The sequence below is a fragment of the Macrobrachium rosenbergii genome, chromosome 27 (genome assembly GCF_040412425.1).
Source record: "Macrobrachium rosenbergii isolate ZJJX-2024 chromosome 27, ASM4041242v1, whole genome shotgun sequence".
In the NCBI taxonomy this organism is placed as follows: Eukaryota; Metazoa; Arthropoda; class Malacostraca; order Decapoda; family Palaemonidae; genus Macrobrachium; species Macrobrachium rosenbergii.
The window spans coordinates 30,517,871-30,531,215 of NC_089767.1; the positions used below are offsets into that span (position 1 = coordinate 30,517,871).

Genomic DNA, 13,345 nt, shown 5'->3' on the forward strand with positions numbered 1-13,345 from the left:
TGACATCGACACTGAATGCAAACAAATAAAGTAAGGTTTTCCATATTTCATTTCAAATTAATTTTCTTATTTGTCATCAATAGATAATAAATATTTTCAGTGATCGCATGATATGCCGTAACCCTTGAGATATCAGTCATTAGCACCGAAGACAAATTCCACGTACGAGTAATCATGCACACTCCTACGCATGCGCACTAAGTGGCAAGGTACTGAGCTTGCACTGAGAGGAGAGAGAGAGAGAGAGAAGATAGGCTGGACATCAGTACAAAAACTGAAGCCTCTTTTGTATTCTCGTGTATTCAGACTAAAATACTTTTGTTTTAGAACTTCGCCGAATGGCGTCACGTTCCCAGAATCCCTTGTAAGGGGTAAACAGAGCGAGCAGGTGTTACACAGGTTGCGTCTGGTTTAAAGTTCGAGCGTTTTCAGTATCCCATTGTGTTGTGTCTGTTATAATGACCCGGGTATTTTTTTATTACGCTCCTCTAAAATAGCTGTATACATAGGTTTTTTAATGGCGAGGAGAGGGATCACTTGGACGGAGGTGTTAGATATATCCGCTCTAACTGGAAATTAGGCAAAGGTCATCAATTGCGTTCAGTTACCACGTAAGTCCTATAGAGTCCCAAGTCCGCAGGATAGAGTCTAGTATATATTTTGACATAACAACTATTTTAATGCTTTCATGTTTTATAAACTGCATTTCAATCCACTTTCTGACTCTTCAATATTCACATCTAAATCAAGATTTCAAATTTCCAAAATTTATTCCTGATGTGGGAATCGACGGCCTAATATTTACGAAGCAACACTCAGATACTAAGCTAGACTCTGATTCTTTAAATCTGCTCTGAAATTGTTTATTGGCAATTTTTCTTAAATAATTTTTAGACAATATCTGGAAATATATATAAATACTTTGGTAACCTTATTTTGTCCAAGATATTGTCTGATTTGCACACACACACACACACATACATATATATATATATATATATATATATATATATATATATATATAGAGATAGAGAGAGAGAGAGAGAGAGAGAGAGAGAGAGAGAGAGAGAGAGAGAGAGATTTATAACAGACACGCATGAAGAAAATCAATTCAATCAGAATCATCTAGCATCGACGAAATCATAACGGAGAAGAAAATGAACCGTGAAAAAGAACCGAACAACAAAGGAACAGCTTAGGAAAAACAACAAAGACAGTAAAGAAACAAAAGACGCTCAGCGCGCGCTGACCACACAAACCCGTTACGTGGAAAGCGAGAGTGACTGAGTGAGTGCTTTTGCATTGGCGAAAAAAGCCAACCAATAAATTCAAACCGCGAATTAATTACTGGGATGCGTGACTGATGAGCGTTGGCTTTTATGGTCGAGACTCCTTTGAAGGGGTAGTGAAAAAAAGCACTTAACTGCTACCACAGCGCTATTATTATCGTCTCTATGAGTCTGTTTGACTTCGAGTAAAATGGTTCTCGTATCGTATTTTTCTGATTTTTCTCTCCTGTTTTTATTCTTTCCATCTTATTTTTAGTATTTTTTACCTTTTTTTCATTTTATTATCCGTATTCTTTTTTATGTTCCCCGTTCTTTTCTGAACTTAACAATCACAGAAAGTAGTGTACTATAAATTGCATCTTCGTTTTCAGACCATCTAAGCAAAGCGGAAACATTTTAATTCCGTAAAATCTTGAGAGAGAGAGAGAGAGAGAGAGAGAGAGAGAGAGAGAGAGAGAGAGAGAGAGAGCGGTCATTAGTAATAGCAAGTAACTGTAACAAACCGTACGTAATGGGTTAATTCTTAGAAACTTTTTCCCATGTGTTATGACCATTCATCAGGGGGCGTTTTGTTTTCTTTACAAAGTCTGTGATTATACGATTAAATTTTCAAGCTAGGATGATTAACCTCGTTCCCCCATTGCTTTCTCTCATTTTTTCTCTCTAAGTTCACGAGAACAATTTTTAATGATAAGTACCTTTCCCTTCGGTAGGTAATAAATATTGTTCTTGCTATTATTCTGGTTACGTATTTGCCAAAAACTCGTAGACCAAGAAAAATTCCACGGGTAAATCTATCCATATTTCGGCAGATTTCAGATGGTATTTAAATAATCGGGCAGATGAAAATCTCATGATTAGCTCCAGGTATCTTGGCAAAGAAATTTAAGAATCCAATTCCTAGTTTTATCTGGACAGGAACCTTGAAGATTTTACTAATTCTGAAGTTTCAAAATGATTAAAATCTTCAGGACTGAATGTCATCTCTACAATTTTTATTCTAAGAGATTTTTTATAATTAGAAATAGTCTTTTTCTCATCAGGCAATTGTTACCACTTCCACAAAATAATGCTTAGATGTGGTCAACCTCTGTTGGCAGTTATCATCACTTTTTCTTCCCAGTTTTTGTCTCAATGTAGCCCTTAGATAACCTCACCCTCTTTTAGCACATTTTCTCGCTCTTCTACCTCCCTTCCTTTAGACAACTTCACCCTCTTCTATCGAACTTCCTCACTCTCCTTCCCCCCTTCTCAGTACTGTGCCTTCTGCTCTGTCAGACTGTCACTCAGAGTCTAAGCAAATTAATTAACCCTCGCCGTTTTCCAGAGTGCGGCATCAGCCGCTACAACCGCCACAGACAACCGCGCCTAGAAGCGCCCAACGGCTCCCCGTGCTCGATGGAAGCGCCGGCGGCGGTTTCCTCTACCAAGACTTCACCGGGGACGGCGCCCGCCAAGGCTTCCCATCCGAGAGGCAGGAAAACGAGACCGAGAGGTCGCGCACCAACAACAGGATGATGATTTTTGACGACACCTCGACGGGTAGGATTGTCGGGGGCAAAGAGAGTACCCCTGGAGCGTGGCCTTGGCAGGTGGGTGTAGTCAGATCCTAGCGGCACTGGATATGAAATTTTGCAGTTTTCACATAGTTTTTTTTTTTTTTTATTGTATGAATGGTTCTTTCATTTATACCGATTTTATTCTTATCTACACCAAGCAGAGATATTGTAGCAAAAAACAGCTCGATATACGAGATGTTTTTATTAGTTCTAAGCAGATAATTAGGCTCATGGTACTAGAGTTCATACACAAAAATTTAGGATTGCTTAGTTTTTTTAATTAAATTTATTTATACTCTACATCAAACAATCAAACAGAAGATTTTCGTGAATATAAGTCTAGCAGGCATTGCAGCCTAGCTCAACTCTGCAAGAACTTCCTCACTCATTTAGACGTTAACCATAATTATCATTCCTAACAACCTCTAAATTTAACTCACAGAACAACACCCCAAGTAAAATCCAACGTTTTTCAGGTCTCTCTGCAACTGATCCACCCACGGTGGGGGCGGGTGGGCCACTGGTGCGGAGGCGTCCTAATCGATGATCGCTGGGTCGTCACGGCCGCCCACTGCATCAACAAGTAGGTCTTGGAAGGTTTCTTGTTAGATGCAAGTTTCTCACGACTGGAGAGGGAATAATCAGGTGGTGCTGAGGTTATAGGTATAGGTAGAAATTCACGGTGATAGTTGCTAGAGTTAGGTATGTTGTTTTATAAATAAATTGACCAATCAACCTCGGTTATAGAAAGAACCTGGGCTATAGAGAAGAGTCCGCTCGAAGTAGGGATATGGTTTTCCTGGTGGACGGTAATAAAGTCCCAGGAAAAAAGTCACAATTTTGGCTAGGAAAAAAAGTCACATTAATTTATAGAGGCCGGTACTAAAGTCACAGGGGAAAAATTCACAGTATTTCTTGGGGTCATTATCTTTATAGTATTTACAGTCTTTTGTTTATGTTTATACGCAAATCCCCGACGGGCTTGTACTAAACACGCCGCAAGGGTAGATGCATACCGGGTTAAAACTCTTGGGAGTCACTATCTGCGAAAGATTTTTGTAACTTTTTTCCTGTGGCTTTTTTTCTGTGACTTTTTCCTTACTTGGATTCGGTTTTCCTATGATACAACAGAATTTAGGTTGACTATGCTACGATGACTTACAGTAGATTTATGAAGGGTGATAAGGACAGACATCTAAACAGATTTTTCATGATAGAAATCAGAAGTTACTGCCACTAAAAACACAGCAAGGAAACCTAAGATAATAAATTAATGGGGTCATTTACGAAATGGGGATTTTCATACAGAGACTGGGTTACTTGTAACATAAAATAATATTTGTTGGCACAGTGGATTAATACGAGTTAGAGCTTACAGGATAGATGAGGGTTCCCTGTAATAACAACTAAAATAGCTTCACAGTTTAGCATACAAAGGAACTAACTGTAACATGGAATTTTTCCTATGGAAGGAAAGGAATAGGATTAATGCTGTAGATCAAAAGCTGGTTTTACTACAAGAGGAAAAAAGGAAGAGTATTATATATTTTATATCTATAACCAACCTGAATTTACTCCGTAGGGGGGTAGTGCCGTCAGTGCATCTCATGCGGTGCACTGTAGGCCTCACTTGAGGTTCTTTGCAACGTGCCTTCGGCCCCTAGCTGGAACCCCTTTCGTTCCTTTTACTGTACCTTCTTTCATATTCTCTTTCTTTCATCTGACTTTCCACTGTCTCCTAAGAATTGATTCATTGTGCAGCTGCGAGGTTTTCCTCCCGTTACATCTTTCAAACCTGTCTACTCTCAGGTTTCTATTTCAGCGCTGCATGACCTCATAGGTCCCAGTGCCTGGCCTTTGGCCTAAATTCTATATTCAGTTCAATTCAACCTGAATTTAAACCTTCCCGTTGTAAGCATGGAGAGGAAGAGTGTCTTACGACACTGTAAAATACATTTGTCATAGTATCAGTTTTAGAATAAGGCCCAATCGTACAATACTGGGCGGACACTTTTTTTCTTATCCAGAATTCCACAAATGGCCACCTGATTGTATGACCAAGGTCCTGATTGCACAGTTGATTTGGCTTTGCACGAGTAATAATGTTTTTTTTCTTCGCTACAGGTTCTTTTTTTTTTCTTTCTTGATGAAATTCATTCAGAGATATCTACTTCCTTCTTTATATCTTTCATCTTGCCAGTTTTATTTTTATTGACTCACATTTTATTATCATCGAAATTGTTATTGTTGCTACATCAAAGACTGTGTTTGATAATTATTTTGATTTTAATTTTACTAAAAAAAATTTCCCAAATATATTGTGCGTTTATGGTAAACGATTTCCAAAAGTTTAAGGAACACAATTAGAACTCCCGATGGAATCATAATGTCTTTTCTGGTTTAGTACTGTCTTAATTATCCAGTTTAATATTTAATTACTTGCGCTTTTACAGCTTCTTTCACTTTAGACTCACTGCCATCTGGAAAAGAGAAAACTCTACAAAATTACTTGTCAAATATTGTACTTATAATTGATGTATCCTTACACGAAAACATTATGACACTTATATAACACTTGTGAATACGTAGATATATTTATGTACGTATATATACATATATATGTATATATACGTACATAAATATGTGTGTATGTGTGGGTATTTATACTAGTTGCAGACACATACACAGAAATATAATCACTGTATGACTGAAAGTGGCAACTGCCTTCAAAGGAATGTGTGCATATTTCCAATTTAGTTAATAATATTCATCCCCGCTATCAGTCATCGTTATCATTATCATTGTCAACATCTCTATGAGGGTAGATAAACCTGAGTCTCTTAAACAATATGCCTAATATATAACGTAACACCAATGTTTAGTTTATGCGCCTGAAGTTCAGTTTTACCTTTCAAATACTTCCATAGTAATCATAAAGTTTCAATAATTGCTTTTTTCTCGATAGTTCAACATCGCCTAACTATTGCTCAATTACATAAAAGCAAATCCCGTGTTATTTTTCTGCTAAAACAATCATTACACGGCAAATAACGATCTTCTTTCTTATAAGACTAGAATTTCCACTACTCTCACGCTCGGCAGTTCGGGCGCAGACCTCTGGCTCAAGTAAACAAGAGTGAAAGACGGTGTTTAATATGAGTATTTTCAGCCCAGCGTTTAACCTGCCCTTTGCGCCTTTATGGACTGCCGTGGTTGGGGAGTGGGACCGCGAGACTGTAGATGACACGGAGGATATCCTCCAGGTCCAGAAGATCATCCTCCATAACCGGTTCAAGGACCACAACCACGACATAGGTGAGTCTCGAAAGAATGAAAAGAGGGTCGATGCTCCGTACCAAATGGTTTTGCGGAATTATTGGTCTTCCTTTATCATTTTGCATATCAGTTAGATAAATCGGTTTGTAGTTTTTAAAACCTATTATCACACAAAAAAGAGATTCCGTCCTTTTCGTAAATAATTATCGTACCGACAAAACAGCGTAAGATTGCCCCCTACCGTTTCAAGGAAGAAGCTTAAATCTAGTACGATTTCGTTTCAGGTTTATAAGCGGTACATCGAATAATTACTTGTATGCGGTTATTTTCCTCGCAAAAGAAACCTTTATTAAATTTCACGCATTTTCTGGCTTGTGATTTTCGGATAAGCTGTGAATTCAGTGTGGTTTTTTCATGTTCATAACAACACGCAATTACCATGAGAGAAAAACGTGCCAGTTCATCTGTAATCAGCTCATTCCATTTCATCTTTCATTCATAGGAATGGTAGGATAAACGAACTGTAGGCTTTAGGTAGTATAGTTATACACAGTATTCATAAAATGAATAACCTCGCTAGGCCTTTATAGCGGCAACTTTAAGCTCTACATTCACAGACAACTGTAGGCTATACGTAGCACTGTAATACATCGCATTCATAGAAAATGACCTCGCTAGGCCCATATAGTGGCAAGTTAGGCTCTACATTCACAGACAGCTGTAGGCTTTAGGCAACATTGTAATACATAATATTCATAAAATGAATACCCTAGCTAGGTATATATAGTGGCAACTTTAGGCTCTACATTCACAGACAACCAATGCTATTAGGCACCGCATAGATTAATGGACAGTTTCTTCATTGCAACAAACACATGCACTAACACACACACATACAGTAACATACACACACACACACACTCGACAGAAGGCTGACTCGAGAGTTTCATTGCAGTAAGGCGTTCAGTTTCACGCAAACGGCCGCCGTATGGCAAGTCGTCCTAGGCGAGCACGATCGCTCCTCTTTGGATGGCCAGGAGGTCGTCCTTGGGGTCATCTCTGTAGTCATTCATGACGACTTTAACGACTATCAGAACGACATCGGTAAGACTTGTTAACTTCGACAGCATCCTGTATTTACAACACTTTTTTTTTCATCTTCCTAAACTTTTCCATTGAGTCGGTGATAACTCGAAGTCGGCGCCTATTTAAATCGGTTATTACTGGTTTTCTGATCTCAGTAGATGAAACTTCAGATTCTTAGTAGCTTGGCAACTCTGTCTTTTGAACCACGAGAGATAAAATACTTCTGTATGTTTTGTTGAATACTGTTACTTCTTTCTGTATGCTATTATTTCGTAGGACCTAATACTTCCGATGTGGAAAGACCTTGACCAGACTTTGAGTTATCTTAAATGTCAATGCAGGATCTAGCCAAGAAATCCTCTTGTTACTGAATTTTAGTTCCTTATTTGTACGATGATCTGTCCAAATAAACCGTAGACTTACATTCTAAAATAGAGAATGTGGTAGAAGACTGCTCTAGTGCTCTTAATCACTATAATTTTTGGTGATTTTTGTCATTTCTTCAGACCTTTCTATCAGGACCTGTACAGAACAGACCATTGTTGTATAGGAAACTGTACAGAGATTCTTTAGGGCAACTACGAATTCTTTTAAATATTTGCTATTTAGTGTCGAAAGAGGTCACTTGGAAGAGTCCTAGCATTACTCTCGTAGTCTTAAGAGCATGGGATGAACTGGGTGTTGCGTTATTAAATGGGTCTCGTCTATCCCTTTCTCCTGCAGCTCTACTAAAACTGTCACCAACCTCTGCTATGGCCTCCCCATCTCTCACGCCCATCTGCCTTCCGGACACTGTAGACCTGCACACACACTCCTTTGAGGGCTTCAAGTGTTTTGCCACGGGTTGGGGCACAAGTCACACTTCCAAACAGCTTCACGCGCGCCTGCAGCAGCTAAAGTACCCGTTCAACCTCCTGCAACCTGCGCAACAGCTTACAACATTCCAGAGTTCGGAAACATCAAGCTCTCGGATGCTCATCTGTGCGCAGGCTTGCTGGATGGCTCTGCTGGAACATGCGTCGTAAGTATCTCTCAGGGCAGAAGGGCGTGAGAGCTTCTGACGAAGGGGTTCTTGCCTTCCTAGAGAGGCGGCAAGCATTGCATTCATACCTAGGTAATTGCTGTGGTGATGGTTGCTTTATGTCTTTTCTTGTCGAAGAATGCTATTTCTCTGCTCGGTCTAACATAGTTTGAGACTACTTTATCATCACAGTTTTAATTTCCATTCCACCTTCTGAGACTAGCTTCCTTTGCCTAATGCAGCAAAATGTCTCACACTAAATAGTACTACTTGAAACAAACGCATGATTTTTTTTAGGTGGAGGGATGAACTGTTAACCATATCTGCCACATCCACCAAGTGTGACAGGGTCTGTATTACAGCCTTGCTGAAGCTTCGCGAAGACGTCAACTACACTGACCGCATCCAGCCAATATGTCTACCAGACACAGAACCCCTGGACACCGAGACGTTCTTGGGGATCAAGTGTGTGGCGACAGGATGGGGCATGAGGCTCTATGGTGCTCGACTCGAGAACCGGCTGAAAGAGGTCATGGTGCCCGTTGTCAACAATAGCCATTGCGTTAAGATGTATGGCATGATGCATAACATTCCCGTGAAACAGTACCACGTCTGTGCGGGGCAAACGCATGGGCATGGTCTAGGTACTTGCATTGTAAGTATGACAGCCCATTTGAAAACTTGAATATAACTATTTTTTGTTATTCTAGCATGGCATGTCGAAATGAGTCAAGTCGAATTAAAGTATATAAAACACTTTAAGAATGCAAGTGAGGAACTTCAGTGTGTATTCCACACAAACTCAGAAAAAAAAATCATAGGGGCAGGACTGAGTCAGGGTTAATTGGATGACACTGGACAGATATTGACTAGAACATAAATTAAATAAGCAAAAGGATGTTTGACTTAATCTCATTCAGAATTTTAAATGAAAGTTTTAAATATTGCCTTAAACTCTTAATGAAAACTATAGCTACTCTGTCTTTGAATGAAAGCTATAAATATTCTAATCTTTGAAAGATACTGGAATATCCAATATTTTCTCTCCTTATCCTCCATTAAGTGCTAAATAATTAACCAAAATTAAACAAGCAACCTTCACGTGCTAAGAATGCATGCCATTAACTAACCGTCGTTCCCAATACCTTTTTTAACCATAGTTTTTGTGTGAAACTTTCAGAAGCATTATACTAACCATTCACTAGCAGTAGTATGTAACTTGCAACACTTCAAAATCAAAACAGGTCTAGAAAGTCTAGCTACTTACCTATTATCTAGAGATAACCTCTTAAATTTCCATAATAATTAAGCTTTACTATATCTATGTCTATATCTATATCTATATCTATATCACAATGAAGACTGCATTATGTAACTAACGTAATGAGTAGATAATTTTATAGTAATTAAGAAGACTTAAGTAAGAGAGTTAAAGGTCAATAAATGAGTAAACAAAAACAAAAAAAGCATAAATAAGCAAGCAAACAGAGCACGCCTAATACAATGAATCCGCAGGGAGACTCCGGAGGGCCTTTGCAGTGTAACATGAGGGACGGCCGCTGGTACTTGGCAGGAATCACCTCTTTCGGATCTGGCTGCGCCAAGCCAGGGTTCCCGGATGTGTACACCCGCATCACTTACTATTTACCCTGGATTAAGCATCAGATGAGAATACACAGGTGATGGGTAATTAAGGGATTACAGCACTGCAATGGGAATGCATCGTAGAGGAACAATCTACGTTGAAAAACGTTTCTCTGTGACTCATAAGTCTACAGTATAGGTGCAACGACCTTCACACACGGAAAACCGGGCCGGTAAAAGGCTTATATTTCTGTGATAAGTATGAAAAGATAGGTGGCTGAAGTTTCAGCAGTTCCTTTAGGTACAAAAGAAGTTATTTTTTTTATATTAAAGTACAACATCTCATATATACATTATCATTCAACCCAATCCACAGCAACCATTATGCACTAGTCAGTTACCTGTATCACTTGTAGAATCCTACTGTTAATTTTTGTGTTAGCGTAAGTTACTGCCACCAGTTATCAAATAGTTCCTTTCAAGTCAGTGATCGACGCTATGGGGTCTTGAACGTGATGGAGATAATCTCCATTTCTCTGTGATAAAGTTAGAATGAATCATTGTTATGATTGTTTTACCTCCAGGCCAAGCGCAACGGAAAATAAATTGCGTGCGTTTACGAGTCACAGCCGTAACTGTTCAGTCAAGAAACTCTGGGTATCAGTGCTCGTTCAGAGACAATTATCGTAAAAAAAAAAGTGTGCAAGGACATTTAGCCTTCCTTTCCCGTCCTCGAAAATTTCAGTGGTCAGCGAATCCTTTGTATATAAGGTTTTTGCTTAGTTTTAGTGACCAAATAATCTCCCGTGGACTGCCCTTTATTCACACGATATTACTGTACCATTCCATACCACGAGTTATGTAATGTAGAAGAGATAAAATGCACATCATGTACTCACAAAGTGGTTTCATCCGAGCAATATTTTAGCACTTCTTAGTGTTCGAAATGCATTTTCTATGAAAAGCTTTTTAACCGAGTTAGTACAAAAGTTCATGAATTACAGGATGTAGAAAAAGACAATACATTTTCTAACTCAGATTCTTCATAATCTGTTGCGTCATTTCTTATAATGATATAAGAAAGAGGCAAAATTTACAGTGCTTTTATTTTTAAGATTTATCTGCTATTATCAATAGCCTGCAAATGAGACATTGGAATAATGCTGTTTGGGTGATTCTTTGACGTAACAATTTTTCATCGAAACTGAAGACAAACAGTACAACGGCATAAAGAATCAGATTCCCTTTTTCCTCAAGGTACACCACAACTAAAGTGTTAAACAGAGGAATTGCATTTTGTATCATCACTCATCACCCTATTCAACTGTTGTTGCATTTGTGTTTTGTGATTCAAAGAAAATAAATATTTTTGTAAAAACTATTTGATCTGTCATTACCATAGACTCAAGACTCAAGCGGAAGAACTATTGTAAACACATGATTCTTCTGAAACCTAAATTATGATCCTATTTAGTGTAATCTCTCTCTCTCTCTCTCTCTCTCTCTCTCTCTCTCTCTCTCTCTCTCTCTCTCTCTCTCTGTATATATATATATATATATATATATATATATATATATATATATATATATATATATATATATATATTAACGTATGTATGTGTAGGCAAGGTAGGAGGTAGCTTACGTTGCTACAATTATAAAGGTTTAATTTATATACTAAAACTAAATGATTTTCAGTTTATCATATTTTCATTTGTAACAATGAATTAAATTCTGTGTACAAATTAGTAAATGGCTAATAGTTCCATATTAAAAAGGCATAATTTTACTGTACAATGCCTTTCAAGCCCATTAGCCTCTATATAATATGATGTCCATGTTTCAAGAACCATAGACACTCGCTTCACTTCAGTCACCTTTCGTTCGCTGTAGTGTAAAGGAAGTTTGTTCGTGTTGTGCAGTGTCTGTGTTGTTTACTTACTTTTTTATTATATTTCAAAAGCTTACCTATTTCTAATGTGGACAGTGATTATCTCAGGAAGTTTTCCAAACATCATTGCGAAAAAAGATTCCAAATATTGAAAATTGTGGGCTAGTAGACCTACCATACCTGAGAGCTTCAGCGAAAATGTTGGATTTCAACCACAAATACAATTGGTTACGTTGCTGCTTTACAACAATTGGACCTATATTTTTCGTGCCCGTTGTTTTTTGTATTATTGCAACTGCGGGCAAAAGATGGGTTTTCTCATATATAATCTATATTCTTATGCTTAAAAAGAGAAATAGAGAATCGCACTGCATTCAGAAAACCAATTATAATAGGAACATCTCTGCACGAACCGACAACATGGTTACCGCGTAAGTTGAATATTTTGTCCGTCACAAAATTTGTGCCAGAATGCACAAAACTTTTCAGCAAAACTTTGTATATTTTTTTCAGTTTCTAAAATCGAACTGAAACATTTTCCAAACTATTTTACAACATCACGGTAACAATGTTGTAAGATTTTCAACATTTAACACCAGTTGTGTAAAGTGGGATCCACATACTGTAGTGATTGCCTGTTACATATTAGGCTAAGCAGAAGGATTCTGTACAAAACATTTGATGATATGAGTGAGAATTTTGAAGAATATTAGAGAAATTCAGTTATCTGACTGAAAATGACCAAAGAAAATAGTCAAGGAAAGAGCTGGGAAAGAATACTCGGTCTAATGTGATATGCTAAAGCATCAAGGAAGTGTTTGAAAGTGACTTCAGATTTTTCACTTCTTTTCAAGCGCAGTTATACTGTTGCAGCAGGTGCTGTTGAGAGGTCAGTTTTGAGTTTTAAAAATTAATGGCATCGCTAAGTATGTCATGAAGAGGGAAATGCTCTTTTCACTTGATTTCCTTGATTTTTAAAAAGGATTTTAGGAAGAGTGACGGATTCTTTTTGCTCAAAAGACAGAATGGAGTTTCGTGCTCAAATAATGTGGTAAGTAATTTTCTTCTCAAATATTTCTTATTTTTTCATTATTTTAGTGATAATGCCTTGAGTAGAAATTTTTAAGCAAAGATCCACTGCAATCTCTCCTATATATATATATATATATATATATATATATATATATATATATATATATATATATATATATATATATATATATATATATATATATATATATATATTATATATATATATATATATATATATATATATATATATATATATATATATATATGTATATATATATATATATATATATATATATATATATATATATATATATATATATATATATATATATATATATATATATATATATATATATATATATATATATATATATATATATATGTATATATATATATATATATATATATATATATATACACACACACACACATATTTGTGCATGTATGTGTTAGTGGGCTCTCATATTGTATGCGTAAATATCAGTGGAAGGGAAGGTGTGACAAATTCAGTTTTAATCTAGCGTTCGACTGTGTTCTTATGATAATGCCATTGAAAGTTAATATTACATCCGCGTCATTTATTTAGAGAAGGCATTTGACAGAATAC

The 13,345-nt window shown here is 37.1% G+C and overlaps 1 protein-coding gene across 1 annotated transcript; it reads left to right on the top strand.

Moving 5' to 3' along the window:
- Positions 1 to 338: 338 nt before the first annotated feature.
- Positions 339 to 10,054, top strand: LOC136853318 (chymotrypsin-C). Its single transcript, XM_067128679.1, has 7 exons — positions 339 to 364; positions 2,617 to 2,881; positions 3,325 to 3,431; positions 6,018 to 6,163; positions 7,934 to 8,231; positions 8,529 to 8,886; positions 9,747 to 10,054. Exons 1-7 carry the CDS (start codon positions 339 to 341, stop codon positions 9,912 to 9,914), a joined length of 1,368 nt encoding a protein of 455 aa, XP_066984780.1. The 3' UTR covers positions 9,915 to 10,054.
- The last annotated feature ends 3,291 nt before the right edge of the window (positions 10,055 to 13,345 follow it).

Excerpts from the sequence above, each read along its gene's own strand:
- LOC136853318 (XM_067128679.1), top strand. The coding sequence starts at position 339 with ATGGCGTCACGTTCCCAGAATCCCTT. Across the intron at positions 2,882-3,324 it reads CTGGAGCGTGGCCTTGGCAG|GTCTCTCTGCAACTGATCCA; the intron begins GTGGGTGTAGTC and ends AACGTTTTTCAG. Across the intron at positions 6,164-7,933 it reads GGACCACAACCACGACATAG|CTCTACTAAAACTGTCACCA; the intron begins GTGAGTCTCGAA and ends TTTCTCCTGCAG.